The following is a 15,402-nucleotide window of genomic DNA, read 5'->3' as shown; positions in this document are numbered from 1 at the left end:
ACTGTTATCCGCTTTCAAGCCACAGTCCGCCATCTCACAGGGTTGGCAAATATCCCATCAGACTTTGCCAGTCAAAATGCCCCAGACTGCACTGACTTTGCTTGCCAAATCTGCTCATTTGTGAAGCATACAGAGGATTCTGTCGTCCAGCGCATCTCTACACAGGACATTGTCACTGGCAAGGTGAAGCTGCCATTCACCAGTCGATCAGCCTGGGCAAACTTGCAGGCAGAGTGCCCAGATTTGCGCCATACGCATGCTCATCTTCTGCAAGGCGCTTGTTCCTCCAAAAAGGTCACCAATGCCAAAGATGTCAAACGGTACCTCAACGTCGCCACCATCACCAAAGATGGGCTCCTGATCATTCGCAGAGATGAACCACTTGCTCCCAAACGGTAGTGCATTGTAGTCCCACGACAGGTTTTGGATGGCCTCCTCACTGCCCTTCACATCCAGCTCAACCATCCATCATGCCAACAACTCAAGTGCGTTGTCCATCGCTACTTCTACGCCCTCGACATGGACAAGTCCATTGAGAATATCTCATCTAGTTGCCACCAATGCGCTGCACTCCGCAATGCCCCCACCACCGTAAAGCCTCAAACCACTGAAGACCCACCAGATGCTGTCGGCATATCCTTCGCGGCCGACGTTATCAAACGAAGTCGTCAGCTCATTCTTGTTGTACGTGAGAGTGTCACATCTTTCACAGCCACATGCTTCACAGAGGATGAACGACACACCTATTTGGGACGCACTTATTACCCTTTGCACTGAGTTACGCCCACTTGACGGACCCCCAGCTGTGATCCGTACTGACCCAGCACCAGGCTTTAAGTCTCTTGTGACTGATGAGCTCCTGCAGCAGCACAGGTTGACCATAGAAATTGGCCGCATCAAGAATATCAGCAAGAATCCAGTTGCCGAAAAAGATGTACGAGAACTGGAAGAGGAGCTTCTGCGCCAAGATCCCATGGGTGGCGCCGTAACACCGCCGACTCTTGCATTAGCCACATCTTGCTTGAATTCCCGCATACGCTCCCGTGGTCTTTCCGCTCGCGAGATGTGGTATCAACGGGATCAGTTCACAAGCAACCAGATTCCCATCACCGACCGGCAGTTGATTTTTGACCAGCACGACCTTCACAACGCTAATCACCCCCACAGTGAAAAGTCGAAGACACCATCAGGCAAAATTGCATCTGACACTGTTGTTGCCATCAGGGACTTAGTATACCTCCATGGTGACCGCAACAAAACAAAAGGACGAAACCGCTACCTTGTGACAGCCATTGATGGGTTGTGGTGCAGTGTCCGTAAATTCATCGGGAACCAACTCCGGAGCACATCCTACCGTGTTAAACGCTCAGAGTGTTTCAAGGTACCTTCCCACTCTGATATCAACCCACCATTTCCATCAGAACGGCCCGATCTTCATGACAGTGCTGATGAAGCAGACGCTGACATAGCACCAGCTCCACTCTCGACACCTGCTAAGCCAGCTACTGGATCCCCCTCTCTGGAAGTTGAGCATGCACCACAAGTAGCAGAGGTACCTATTCACGTGTCGCCTACTCCACAGCCCACGATTCCTACAAACAGCCTTGGAGACATGAGCATCTCTTGCCCACGCTCACCCGCAAGACGCTCATCCCGCCTACGCAAACCACCCGCATACCTTGATGACTACTTGACTGATTATTGACACTGATCTGTGACTGTGTGAACACTTGTAGTGTTTAGGACAAGATATATAATGCCTTCCTATGGAGTGGCACATTTGGGGCAGAATAATCCCCAGGGCTGGAGGGCAGTCTACCCCTATGAAGGCCCATTTATCTTTCTTTATGTAGCATTAGATTCCATTTTGATCTAACATGTTTAGCTTTTGTTTCTTGTTTCAATTGAGCGCAGCTACAAAAAGCCATATCCTTCGTTCTCCTTCTAATATATTTTCTGTAAGAGGGACTCATTGTTTAAGTTCTTTGCCTTGTTTCAAAAGAGAAACAAATAGGTCACCCCAGTAGTAATGATTACGCCCTCTTGCGTTCGTGACCTTCGACCTGTTTGTCTTCGTTCTATCGTTTATCGCTCAATGTGCGTTCTCGCCTTTGTTCATTAAAGTCTCCCATTATACCCGATAAGTCGATTACCGCTGCTGTTATAGTGTGTGTTGGATTGAACTCTTGTCCCTACTGGCGCAATACACGGAAATAGTCCAATGGCAAGAGATACCCAGCAGTAGAAAATTGGGGGGAAAACAAAGTTTGGGGCCGCTAACCTAAAGCAGCATTGCAAGCAATCCAAACAATTCAAGACTCAGGCCAAACATTATTGGAGCAATGCTGAAAGTGACTCAAACATTCCCTTTAACCATACGACTATCAGAATCGAATGTCTATCCCAAAACCTCTAACCTGTTGTAGACTCCACTGTGGTGACTTCCTTTGTGGTAGATTCAGGGGTAGTGGTTACGACTGTTGTTACCTCCTTGGTTGTTGAAGGTGGGGCAGTTGTTGAAGGTGGGGCAGTTGTTGAGGGAGCCTCTGTAGTTGTCACACGAGTAGTTGACTTCTCCGTTGTACTTGGAGGACCTACATGTACAAGATACAGTCCACAAAGTTTCAATTGGAGTTGGGTGAAAACAAAATAATCTTTTGCTCTTTTTGCTGTTTACTGATCTTTATTTCAATGAGTAACTTATTTTCTATTCTATTCCATTGTCCAGGCCTAAAAGTAGACTTTAATAAACACATGCATTAGAGTGTGAGGCATGGGTGTACCGGTATGTGCTGCGTAAGTGTGCCTGCCACATCCATCCACGGTCAGTTGTTTCACTGCCTACTGCAAACATCACCAGTGGTCAAGCTCTGTTCATTTACACAAGCCTTTGTACTCTTTCACCAGACCTTTTGCTCTCCAAGCACATCCACAATTATAATAATAATAATAATAATAGTGGATATTTATAAAGCGCACGTATCCACCAGGACTGGTGCTCAAGGCGCTACATCATTATTACCCCTGCTCATTTGGCACATGAAACAATCCAAATACCATCTCAGCTCCCTGGGGAGTATACAGCTCGATGCAGCCTGTTAGGCGCAAGGAAGCTTATTCATTCACAATAACCATCTCTGCCCTCACAGGTACCCATTTACTCCTGGGTGGAGAGAAGCAATGAGTGACAAAGTGCCTTGCCCAAGGGCACACGCACCATGACCCCGCCAGGACTTGAACCCACAACCTGCAGCTTTATCCGCAGACCACGAATCAGTGCCCTTAACCACGAGGCCACAGCACTCCAATTTGTTCATCCCGATTTTTGTTTGCTTGAGAAGTGTTTTTACACAACATCCATTCATGTGCCCGAAGAGCTCCAAATTTGTCTCAAACAATGGATTTCCTAAACTCAACGACGTTTTTCCGAATGGTCCCTAGCAAACTTCAGTCTGGCAGTGATGTGCCATTGTTTAAGCAATGGTTTAACCAATGGTGTTTTCCTTGGTTGATGACCTCGGAGCCTTTTTATATTTATAAAACACTGAAAGTAAAAGATATTTATTCTTTCCAGCTTGGGACTTTCATGCACCAACCAAATCATAACAAATTACCAAAATCCATCCAGGGTTACAAGGCTTACTGTCATGGCTATGTGAATTTTGTGTTTATACAATGTATGTAATTGTCAATTAATATTAATGGGGTCCCTACTCGGCAAGAAGTTGCTTCTTGGGGACCCCCATCCACTTTTAAATGTTCTGGAACATTCTTCTGGAACATTCTTCTGGAACATTCATGAACATGGAAATCTCTGAAAACCCATCATAAAGCAAGAAAACGCCATTCCAGTCCCATTGCTCTCATTTTTTAGAAGTTTCCACAAAGGGGCTAATAATTTTGACTACTGCAAATTAATTTACTTATTCTGCAGCTTTCTGAAAAATTCAAAGAAATTCTAAAATTTCCTCAATGAAGGCCCTTCACTGAGGAATGTTTCACTTAGAAAGCTGTCATGATTACAGTTTTAGTTTGGATTGGTGGAAATGAATGTAAATTTACTATTTCTCACATGGGGCTAATAGTTCTGACCTTTACTGTATATTTTTTTAAAAGTATTCAATTCAATTGTGTAACAGATTTGTTTGAATAATGAAAGGTTTGCGGAAACACCATGTGCGAATAATTTCTCAACTAAGAGAATGGTTCTGAAAAGAACCAGAGGTGTAAACTCGACGTTCCGGTCAGTATGCTCTGACCGTCTTCAGGAGAGTGCCTAAACTCTAAGAAAGTGAATACTTAAGTGTCAAAAGGGGAATCAATGGAGTGTGAAGTTGCATCCTGTGCAAGTTGCATCCTGTGAAGTTGCATCCTGTGAGGATGCCAAGTAGACAGGATCCCTGAGCAAGCTTAGTGCCCACTGAAGTGGAACAGTAGGGTTGCAGTGTCAGTAGAGGGAGGACCTAGGGTATAGGAGACCCATCAGTCTAAGATATTAGCTGAGGACCTAGGGTATAGGAGACCCATCAGTCTGGAGAAGTGGGAGCCAGATGTCGTTGAGGTGAAACCCGATGTCTTGCGGAACTGTGTTGTGCTTGCGGATCTCGATGGCTTCCCGTATGCGTCTTGGATGCCAGAACTGGATCGGTGCGATGAGTTCGGCCGCATCCCAATCAACTTTGTGGTCGTTGATGTGGGAATGTTTGACAATGGCCGATTTGTCAAAATCCCCTCGCCGTCCATGTGCTCTGTGTTCTTTGAGCCTAGTGGGAAGGTTCCGACCAGTTTCGCCGATGTAGACTTTGCCGCATTCGCATGGAATGCGGTAGACTCCCGGCTTGGATGAGGAGTCCTGCTTGTCCTTGTGCGTATGGAGGCTGCCTTGGAGCTTGTTGCCAGATGAGTGGTACACCTTGACGCCGGCTTGTCGGAGGATGCGTTGCAGATGATGAGAAGCTGGACCTATGTAAGGAAGAGTGACTGAGGGAGATACAGTGGGAGGACCTTGGGTATAGGGGACCCGTTGGTCAGGTTTGCTGATCTTGATGCGGTGGGGTTTGTAGCCGTTCCGTTGTAGTGACGTCTGGATGTGCTTGAGTTCACGCTTGAGGTTGTCTTGGTCGCAGACCTCGAAGGCTCTCTGTACTAGGGTGCGGTTGACCGATGACTTGATGCTGGGGTGATGGAACGACCGCTGGTGTAGATAGCGGTCGGTGTGGGTGGGTTTCCTGTAGACGCTGTGTCCCAGGGTGCCATCCGGATTCCTGGAGATCTTGACGTCCAGGAAAGGAATGGTGCCGTGCTGTTCTTGTTCCATGGTGAAGCTGATGCTGGTGTGTTGCTTGTTGAGGTACTGGAGGAAGTCTTGGAGTGTGCCCGGGCCATGGGGCCACACTACGAAGGTGTCATCAACGTAGCGTAGCCACAGGCTCGGTCGAAGATCCGCTGTGAGTAGGGAGGAAGACTCGAACTCCTCCATGAAGATGTCGGCTAGGACCGGGGATAAAGGAGATCCCATGGAGGTCCCAGCCGTTTGCTCGTAGAACTTGCCTTGCCACTGAAAACAACTGGAAGAAATACATGTTAGTAACAGATCATGAATTTGGTCGGGGGACAGGTCTGTGCGTTCAGCGAGAGTGGTATCATGTTCAAGTCTTTCCTTAGCTAGTTTGCAGGCCTCGCCTGTGGGAACATTGGTGAAGAGTGAGACGACGTCAAAACTGACAAGCAAGTCAGTGGGTTGGACCGTGAGGTTTCTGGTGATGCTGACAAACTGGGGAGAGTTGGACACATGGTGTGGTGTCTGACCCACCAAGGGTCTGAGGATTTTGGCTAAGTGTTGGGCTGTGTGGTAAGTGGGGGAACCTCGAGAGGCAACTATGGGGCGCAGAGGGATCTCAGGTTTGTGAATCTTTGGTTGACCAAAGAACCTGGGACAGATCGAACTGGAGGGTCTGAGTCGTCTGTAGAGGGGGGTGGATAATGCATCTGCTCGATGCAAGAGGAGAAGTTGGCTGGCAACTCGCTTCTCGATGGCGGGGATGGGGTTCTTGGGGAGTGGGCGGTATGAACCAGAAGAAAGTATGTCTTTTACCTTGTTGCTGTAGTCCTCCCTGTCCATGACGACGGTGGCGTTGCCCTTGTCCGCTGTGAGGATGTGGATGGAGTTGTCTCGGCGAAGGTCACTGACAGCGAACCGCTCTGTTTTGGTCAGATTAGGTTTAGCTGGGCGAGCCTTGCGGAGGACTTCATTCATCTTGATGCGGACGTCGTTGGCTGCTGTCTTGGTGAGGTGTCTGAGGGCTGGCTCCGTCGACTGGATGATGCTCTCGATGGGTACGGACTTTGGAGGAACAGCAAAGTTCATGCCAAGGGACAGAACTTTCGTTTCAGTACTGTTCAGCTGTCGGCTGCTGAGGTTGACTACCGTATGCTTGGTGAAGGTGTCTTGACTACGGAGATGAGGTGGATGGCGCCAGGATATAGGAGATCCAGATGGCAGGTTACGCGGGCGAGAAGACTGACGCCAGGATATAGGAGATCCAGTTGGCGGGCTATGTAGGCGAGATGGATGACGCCAGGATATAGGAGATCCAGATTTGTTTGATTAATATCTATAATTATTTTGTAAAAGATTTGCCATAGTGTGATTGTTGCTATTGCTCATCCGAATAGTGCATGCATATGTGACTGGTATAATGGATTCTGCACATTTTTGTTGTATAGTGTAAAAGAATGGAATATACATTGTAAATGCATAACTATTTTGGAGTTGCGTTTGTTAATAATAAACATGGCGAAGAGGTAGTGTACTGACAGGTGTGCACAGCTAATGGTTGCTAATGTTTTGTTTCAGTACCTCAGAAATTGAGTAGTAAAGTGAGACTTTAAAGTAAAGTTGCCATTAAACACTGTTTGCCTTTGTAGATGGCCAGTAACCATTGGTTGGTTTGCATTCTTGACATATTAATATTTGTGCATTTTGCCCTGGTGGCTTGAAAGAGACTGTGCAAGTTAGATTTTGTGGCAGAGAGTTGAATTTGTTTAATAAACTAGCATAAATTTCTTGGTGTATTTGAAATCGAATTTCATTGGTGTGTTTAAGTTGACAATTTTGTTAGTGTATTGGTTATTTATTTGCATTTGTATTTCATTGGTGTACTGATGTGTTAACCAACACATCAGTACACCAATGAAATACAAATGCAAATAAATAACCAATACACTAACTGCTTCATTTTAACATGTTTAACACATGAAAAATGATTGCAATAATGCTGTTAATATTGATGAGAACTGCAAATGAAATGTTAAAGTAAATCAGTGACCTTGGGACTGCAAAAATATAATATTTTTAAAGAAACCACATAGGAAGACCAGATGGGTCCTACGGTAAAAAGGGGCCAGGAATAGCGTAGGTTTGGATTTAATTGAAAGGCAAGCATATAAGTATTGAGTTCAAAATGCTTGTCAATAGGCCAGTGAACAATAGCCACACCAGGCCATGACAGCAGGTGTGTCAGCAGAAGAAAGAGCAATGGCTGTATGCGGTTCACAGATAGTCAATGTCAACGGTGTGACTGCTGCCAGCCAGCCTGTGGGTCAATGGATCCTGGGGAACACTGAACGACCAGAGAATCTAGAGGATACATATCAGTGGCAGTTGGAGGTAGTTTAGCCTTGGTGAGGCATGAGAACAGAACAGTAGAGGAACACTTGCGTTTCTTCAATCTATCTGTGACTAGGTTGAAGTGAGGGAGCCCTATAGTGCAGTCATAAACTTCGACATTGAGCGACCACTTGTAATATATCTAGAGTTGTAATAAAGTCCAGGCAGTTGAGGCCAATGGCCCCAAAAGGGTAGTCGGCTTGAGCCACTGAAGGCTCAGTACATGGTCACAGCCGGTCCAAAGTCAAGCTTTTCGCTAGTACAGGATGAGTAAAATATTATATCTCTTTGGATTAGTTCTTGTCTCCTACAAAAACAAGAAAAGTTACCAGGGTTATTTTTCAGCCAACTATATTGGTCTGGGTATTGACCACGTTCAGTAAAATTTTCATTGATATTCAGACATGCATGAATAGGATACAGACTTTTCTTTTTGACTCCCCGAAAACACTGCCAACACAATGTTCAGAATAGGCCTGTAGCTATCAACACAATAGCATCAATTGGCCTCTAGACAATAAAGGAAATAAAAGTATCACCAGAACAAGGTGTGAATGAAATGGAATTACATTTATTGAATTGGAATCTGAATTACAGACAAGATTCACAATTTCACTGTCATGCTGCTTGACCTTTCACCTGTCTGCCATTCAGTGTTGTCTCTCAGGCGTCGGCCTAATGATCAAGAAACCATCACCAGCAGACTACACATATTGCCAGTCAGCCACTTGGACCGTCTCATAACCCTAACCCCAACCCCAACCCCGCCAACCTGTCAGCTCAAGTCCAGCATAAAATGTTCCTCCCTTTTTTTGGGGGGGGGGGGGGATTTTAAATTTGGTTTTAAATGCTTTCTCTCCGGTTCAAAATGTAAAAAAAGCATTTTTAAAATTTGCCAAAAGAGGCAACATAAGTGATAATTCAAACAAAGATAAAAAGATTACATTTTATTTACAAAATAAAAACAAAGGGGATTCTTGGAAATTTACCAGTGGTAGAAGCTGCCGTGGTAGACAAAGCTGTAGTCATCTGTTCAGATGTTGTAGATTCAGGAGTTGTTGTTAAGACAGTGGTAGTTGTGACTTTTTCAGTAGTTGGCATCCGAGTTGTTGCTGGAACCGTCGTAATTTCCTGAGTAGTGGTAACTGTTGTTATTTCTGCTGTTGTAGAGGCTTTTGTGGTTGATGCAGCTGAGGGTATAGGACAAATTAACCTGCCTTTTTAACCTAATTCCTGCTGAATTTTACTGACTAAAAGAGATCCACAATTGAGGTATGTTTAAACACAACCAATCTATCTACGGTATTGCACAAAAAGACAACTGGTCTGAGGAGTCATTAATCTGATGAATCATTTTCAAAGATATTAGATGAACTTTAATTACCAACACATTATCTTTGATAAAGTTAACAGAATTAAAAAGGAACATGATTTAAGTTTAATCGCGGCTTGAATGCATTCTTTTGCAATTCTGTAGTTGGTTTTCAATAAATTGTTCCCTCTCTGTTTGAATACTTGTACACTATAAGCGATAGGATGCCGTAAGTATTTTTTGAATAAAACCATACGTCTCTCCTACCGACGTATGTTCCTGGGGACATTTAGTTTCTGCGCATGTGTGAAATGAGTGCATAATTTACAATATTCATAAGCCAGGGGAGATATGACGCAGAAATTATGACCTTTAATCATCCTATTGGTTCTCCTGTTGAGCTTTTCATGAATAATTCATATTAACCCAAGGTCACAATAAACTCTTGCACTACTAGTTTTTTCTGTTGATATTTTGTAATTGTTTTGAAAATCAGGATTTTCTTTGCATTTTTTGGGCGCATTGCAAATCAGCATGAAGTAAATGTTAATTACTAGCGTTCTATAAATTAATATAAAACAAAAGCTGAAGTTTTCCTGGAATGTAAAGCAACCCCAAAATGATGGAACTTGGCATGAAGTGCCATGATGTACATTGAGTTTACTACTTGCATTTTTTTAAAGTGAATATAGGAGGGTAAAAGTTGGTTCAAAATCTCATTTTTTATGGACTCAAAAGTAAGATCAAATGTTTTACAAACATCATGATGAGAATAATATGTAGTAAAGGGAAATATGTCATTATTCCTCCAATAATTTCTGAACTTGGATTATACTGAGGTTTATTCAAGCATAAGCGGTCACGCAAAATCACCGTTCATATGCCCCACATGAAGGGATTGTCATGCATTGCAAGATACAGCCCAATTTGCAGAAATGATGCCAATTTCCGGACACGACCGCTTACGCTTGAAACTATGACTGGATTTAATGTTGAAACATAGGAAGAAAAAAAAATCGCAGTAAAACACAAATGCCAAATTGTGACAATAGACACCTTTCTCACACCCTTGCATAGTCTCAAAATTTTGACAAAACTTCAGCAACTTGTTAATTTCCATATAAAATATGTGATTTTCAATTGCAAAACTACAGTCATGACGGAAATCCTAGCACCAAGAATCTCATGATTTTCAGAACCTATAAATTTGCAAAAAATCTTGCTCAGGTGTAGAGAGGAGTTTACACATCAGTGAAAAGGACTGTACTTCATTCAAGTTTATAAATTTAAATTTGGCAGGTATATGGAGGGTAAAGTGTCATTGTTTACGTCATGATTTTCGCGTTGCCATGCGCCCGCGTTACATATGTAAGGCAATATTATCCCCCACGTGGCATGAATCTAAATGTCCACATGGGCAATGGGATTGGAACATACGTGTACTACTTACTGACTACTTTCCCACTTACAAAAAATAAGGCAATACCCTGGCTAAATGCAGCATTCTGGTCGGTTCAATAATGGCTAAGTTTCTAGAGCAAGTTTAATACAAAAGATTTCTAATAAAACATTGAAATAATGATCATCAGATTTGTTTGCAAAATCAGAAGCATATGTTCGTACTTTTCAGGTCATTTGACCACTGACAAATGTAAACATTTGACCTTACTGACAAATGTAAACATTTGACCTTACGTGGTTTATGTCAATGCTTACCTGTTGTTGTCACTGTTGTTGTAACTTCTGGAGTAGTTGACACAATAGTGGTGGTTTCCTTGACTGTAGTTGAAGGCTGTGCGGTGGTGCTTTCGGTGGTGGTCAAACGAGTAGTTTCTGCCTTCGTTGTAGATGGAGCAGCTTGGTCAAATATGCAAAAAAATAGTACCAGTTATTTTTTAAATGCATTTGTAAAACCATCTCTTTAACAATGAAACAAGAAAAACTGACTTACTATAGAATTTTGCTGTTATTATTACATTCCAGTGCTAGAAAGTAGAATCATCACTTGCATATCTGAGCATGTGCACAAGCTCAAATTCCATGGCTACCAGTGAAACATGATGGACCCTGGGTCGCTTCACATACCTGTTGTGGAAGCCTCAGTAGTTGATAGAACCCTTGTAGTCATCTCAGTGGTCGTCACCTCCGGAGTGGTTGTTGTCACAGCCGTGGTAATGGACTCTGTGGTGGTGGTTGGTGTTTCTGTTGTAGTACCTTCATTTGTTGTAAGCTGAGTTGTAACAACTGTCGTTGTTGCTTTCTCTGTGCAGTGAATATTGAAAATCAATTCAAAGCATTTTCAAACCTAGCCGGAGATTGTTGTTAATATTCAGGGAAAGGGAGAAATATTGCCTCTTTTGATTTACATGTAGGTCGGTTATTTCAACATGCTTTGGATTATCGCCACTTGTATGTAACCGTCTATCCATGGGTGTTTTATGTTATGGGAATTGAACGTAAACATCTCTTCACTATATTTTTAAGAGAGTCATTTGGGTACCTGTAGTTGTTTCCACTGTTGTTATTTGTGTAGTAGTAGCCTCCGGAGTAGTGGTCCGAATTGTTGTGGTGTATTCTTCAGTCGTACTTGGCTTGGCAGTGGTACTCACTGTCATTTTGTGACATAATAAAGAGATAATTTAATATTCATACCACAAGTTGCTTGCAGATTATTTTTTACATTCTCTTCAATTAAAGAGTGCAAAGTTTTGTACCATAAAAACATATAACAAAAACATATAACAAAAACATATAAAACTTGTATGAAATCACATACATGTACAACCTGGATAAAGCATTGTGTTTTTTCCTTCAATTTTGACAGTAATGCAATATATCGCAAAAACAAACCTGTTGTTGTAACTTCCGTTGTTGATGGAGCTGTAGTGGTTACAATGGGGGTTGTAGTGGGGAGCTCTGGACATGAGAAAAAGATATAGACTTACACAGCCAATCATGAAATGAAATCAGCACGACAAATGCTCCAATGGATTCTCTGTCTTCCGAAAATTAAAGGATCTTTCACTGAATATCCAAGCACTAATAGGGAACTTTAATAGAAATGTTGGCAAAATATATTTAAGGACTTTTTGTATGTATGTTAATCATAATATGCCAGAAAACTTTTCGAATTTAATACATAAGGTCTGTGAGAAGGGCAAAGTGATTGCAAAGCAAGCTTTAGAAGTAAGATTTGAGGCTTTGCATGGTGAAGATACTAAATAATGAAAGGTTTGCGGAAACACCATGTGCGAATAATTTCTCAACTAAGAGAATGGTTCTGAAACAAGAACCAGAGGTATAAACTCGACGTTCCGGTCAGTATGCTCTGACCGTCTTCAGGAGAGTGCCTAAACTCTAAGAAAGTGAATACTTAAGTAGCAAAAGGTGAAATCAATGGAGTGTGAAGTTGGCAAGGCAAGTTCTACGAGCAAATGGCTGGGACCTCCATGGGATCTCCTTTATCCCCGGTCCTAGCCGACATCTTCATGGAGGAGTTCGAGTCTTCCTCCCTACTCACAGCGGATCTTCGGCCGAGCCTGTGGCTACGCTACGTTGATGACACCTTCGTAGTGTGGCCCCATGGCCCGGACACACTCCAAGACTTCCTCCAGTACCTCAACAAGCAACACACCAGCATCAGCTTCACCATGGAACAAGAGCAGCATGGCACCATTCCTTTCCTGGACGTCAAGATCTCCAGGAATCCGGATGGCACCCTGGGACACAGCGTCTACAGGAAACCCACCCACACCGACCGCTATCTCCACCAGCGGTCGTTCCATCACCCCAGCATCAAGTCATCGGTCAACCGCACCCTAGTACAGAGAGCCTTCGAGGTCTGCGACCAAGACAACCTCAAGCGTGAACTCAAGCACATCCAGACGTCACTACAACGGAACGGCTACAAACCCAACCACATCAAGATCAGCAAACCTGACCAACGGGTCCCCTATACCCAAGGTCCTCCCACTGTATCTCCCTCAGTCACTCTTCCTTACATAGGTCCAGCTTCTCATCATCTGCAACGCATCCTCCGACAAGCCGGCGTCAAGGTGTACCACTCATCTGGCAACAAGCTCCAAGGCAGCCTCCATACTCACAAGGACAAGTAGGACTCCTCTTCCAAGCCGGGAGTCTACCGCATTCCATGCGAATGCGGCAAAGTCTACATCGGCGAAACTGGTCGGAACCTTCCCACTAGGCTCAAGGAACACAGAGCACATGGACGGCGAGGGGATTTTGACAAATCGGCCATTGTCAAACATTCCCACATCAACGACCACAAAGTTGATTGGGATGCGGCCGAACTCATCGCACCGATCCAGTTCTGGCATCCAAGACGCATACGGGAAGCCATCGAGATCCGCAAGCACAACACAGTTCCGCAAGACATCGGGTTTCATCTCAACGACATCTGGCTCCCACTTCTCCAGACTGATGGGTCTCCTATACCCTAGGTCCTCAGCTACTACCTTAGACTGATGGGTCTCCTATACCCTAGGTCCTCCCTCCACTGACACTGCAACCCTACTGTTCCACTTCAGTGGGCACTAAGCTTGCTCAGGGATCCTGTCTACTTGGCATCCTCACAGGATGCAACTTCACACTCCATTGATTTCACCTTTTGCTACTTAAGTATTCACTTTCTTAGAGTTTAGGCACTCTCCTGAAGACGGTCAGAGCATACTGACCGGAACGTCGAGTTTATACCTCTGGTTCTTTTTTCAGAACCATTCTCTTAGTTGAGAAATTATTCGCACATGGTGTTTCCGCAAACCTTTCATTATTAAGCTTTAGAAGAGCGAGGGTGAAGCATTTCATGTATATTTGCAGTTCTAAGGGGTTAATAGTTTAACAAACTATTCTGTTGCTCTTTAGTTTACCCAAGTAACGGTCAGCATTAACCAATGAAGAGGTTTATTATTCTTTGGGAAAGACTGTTTGTTACACGTACCTTCAGTACATCCAAGGAAGTCCAACCTCAGCGTTGAGTTGAACTCAGAAGTGGACATAACAATCAATGTCACATTCATGACAAAACTCATTTCATTTGGGAAAAAGTAGTCGCTTGGTGTATCCCCTGTGAGGGTGGTCTCGAAGGTCTGTAATCAAAGAAGCTCATCAAATCAGTTTGGACCAAGGCCGGATTAAGTGTTTCGTAGGCCCTAGGCACCAGTGTTCCATAGGCCCTACTCCTGTCCTAGGAACCAGTACATGCCCAATCCCTGGTTTATTTTAAAAAGCCATAACAAATCAAATCATCAATAAGTCACCTCAATTTTTATCTGCAACACGTCCCGGTCTACCTACATACCAAGTTTCAAACCAATTTGACTTACAGTTCTGTAGATATATCATGTAGGACTTAAAAAAATGTGCATCTTTAAGATGACATCACATGACCCATGGTGACATCGTCAAAACATCACTCTTCTACTTAAAGAAGAGTGATAAAGTCTTTGCCTATGTTAAGTTTCGTTGGGACGTGACTTTGTTTTATGTCAAAAGTGGGGGCCGGAATAAAACGTATGTGCAATTTATATTTATATTTTCATTTATACGTGCAATGCCGAATGCCTGCTGAACGGGGAGTGCCTCAGCAAGAACATTGTGTACCAGGCCACCGTCACAAGGTGAACTATGTTCAAAACATAAAAAGCATGAACTCATTAAAAAAACAATGCGGAAAAGCCCTATGTTCTGTTCCCTAAACAGACATAGATATCTTCTTTTTTTTTGCTTTTTCTGTTGAAATGTGAAAATGTTTTGATTTGTTCTTATTTTGTTCTTCTTTTTGTTCCATCCCCAATTCCCAAGACTTTGTACATGTTTACTCTGCCCTTCACTTTTGACATTGGGTCATAAAAACTAGCATTTGCTTTTACTACCTATTTTTAAGCATTAACTTGCATTTGTATGAATAAGAATGAAGCAAATGCTTTTACTGGAAAGCATTTCCTACAAGCTAAAAGTATTTACTTTTTACTTTTTAGCTTTTGCTAGACTAGAAGTGTTTACTTAATTTGTATGAATAAAAAGGAGTAAATGCTCACATTTCAAGTATTTACTGGTCATTTTTCAAGTCTGGGTTGGGGCTACCTTAAGAATATAAAGCAAATACTTCTGTGCAAAAATTGCTACATTCATTCGTATTAACTGCACCAAAGCTAACACAAAACGTTAATAAACTACATGTAATAACATACACTTGAATGATGAAAGTAAACTTTCTGTATTCTGCAACTGTTGAAAAGTGAGAATCAAATGTACTCTACGTGCACTGTATGCATCACCTTGATTTGGACTATTACCCTACTTGAAAACCCTATGTGTGTGTGGTAGTTCGTACGCACAAACGAAACCCTATTGTTGACAACATGAAAACAATCCAACAAGAAGCTTTTGCTACCTGTTGTCT

The 15,402-nt window shown here is 43.2% G+C and overlaps 1 protein-coding gene and 2 pseudogenes across 1 annotated transcript in view; 1 reads left to right on the top strand and 2 right to left on the bottom strand.

Annotated features, from left to right (window-relative positions):
* The window catches only part of LOC119719718 (mucin-2-like), a 57,841-nt gene that overhangs the window by 22,512 nt on the left and 19,927 nt on the right, over nt 1-15,402 (bottom strand). The window contains exons 12-18 of the mRNA XM_038189217.1: nt 13,939-14,086; nt 11,832-11,897; nt 11,482-11,589; nt 11,067-11,243; nt 10,698-10,838; nt 8,659-8,859; nt 2,418-2,594 (exon numbers count right to left, since the gene is read on the bottom strand). Coding sequence (XP_038045145.1) covers nt 2,418-2,594; nt 8,659-8,859; nt 10,698-10,838; nt 11,067-11,243; nt 11,482-11,589; nt 11,832-11,897; nt 13,939-14,086 — 1,018 coding nt within the window. The remainder of the gene's footprint in view (nt 1-2,417; nt 2,595-8,658; nt 8,860-10,697; nt 10,839-11,066; nt 11,244-11,481; nt 11,590-11,831; nt 11,898-13,938; nt 14,087-15,402) is intronic.
* LOC119719063 lies at nt 4,795-6,593 on the bottom strand (annotated as a pseudogene).
* LOC119719064 lies at nt 12,412-13,267 on the top strand (annotated as a pseudogene).

This window comes from Patiria miniata, unplaced genomic scaffold (genome assembly GCF_015706575.1).
Source record: "Patiria miniata isolate m_02_andy unplaced genomic scaffold, ASM1570657v1 HiC_scaffold_8, whole genome shotgun sequence".
In the NCBI taxonomy this organism is placed as follows: domain Eukaryota; kingdom Metazoa; phylum Echinodermata; class Asteroidea; order Valvatida; family Asterinidae; genus Patiria; species Patiria miniata.
The sequence above is the reverse complement of the archived record's forward strand: the minus strand, read 5'-3'. Positions and strand labels throughout refer to the sequence as shown.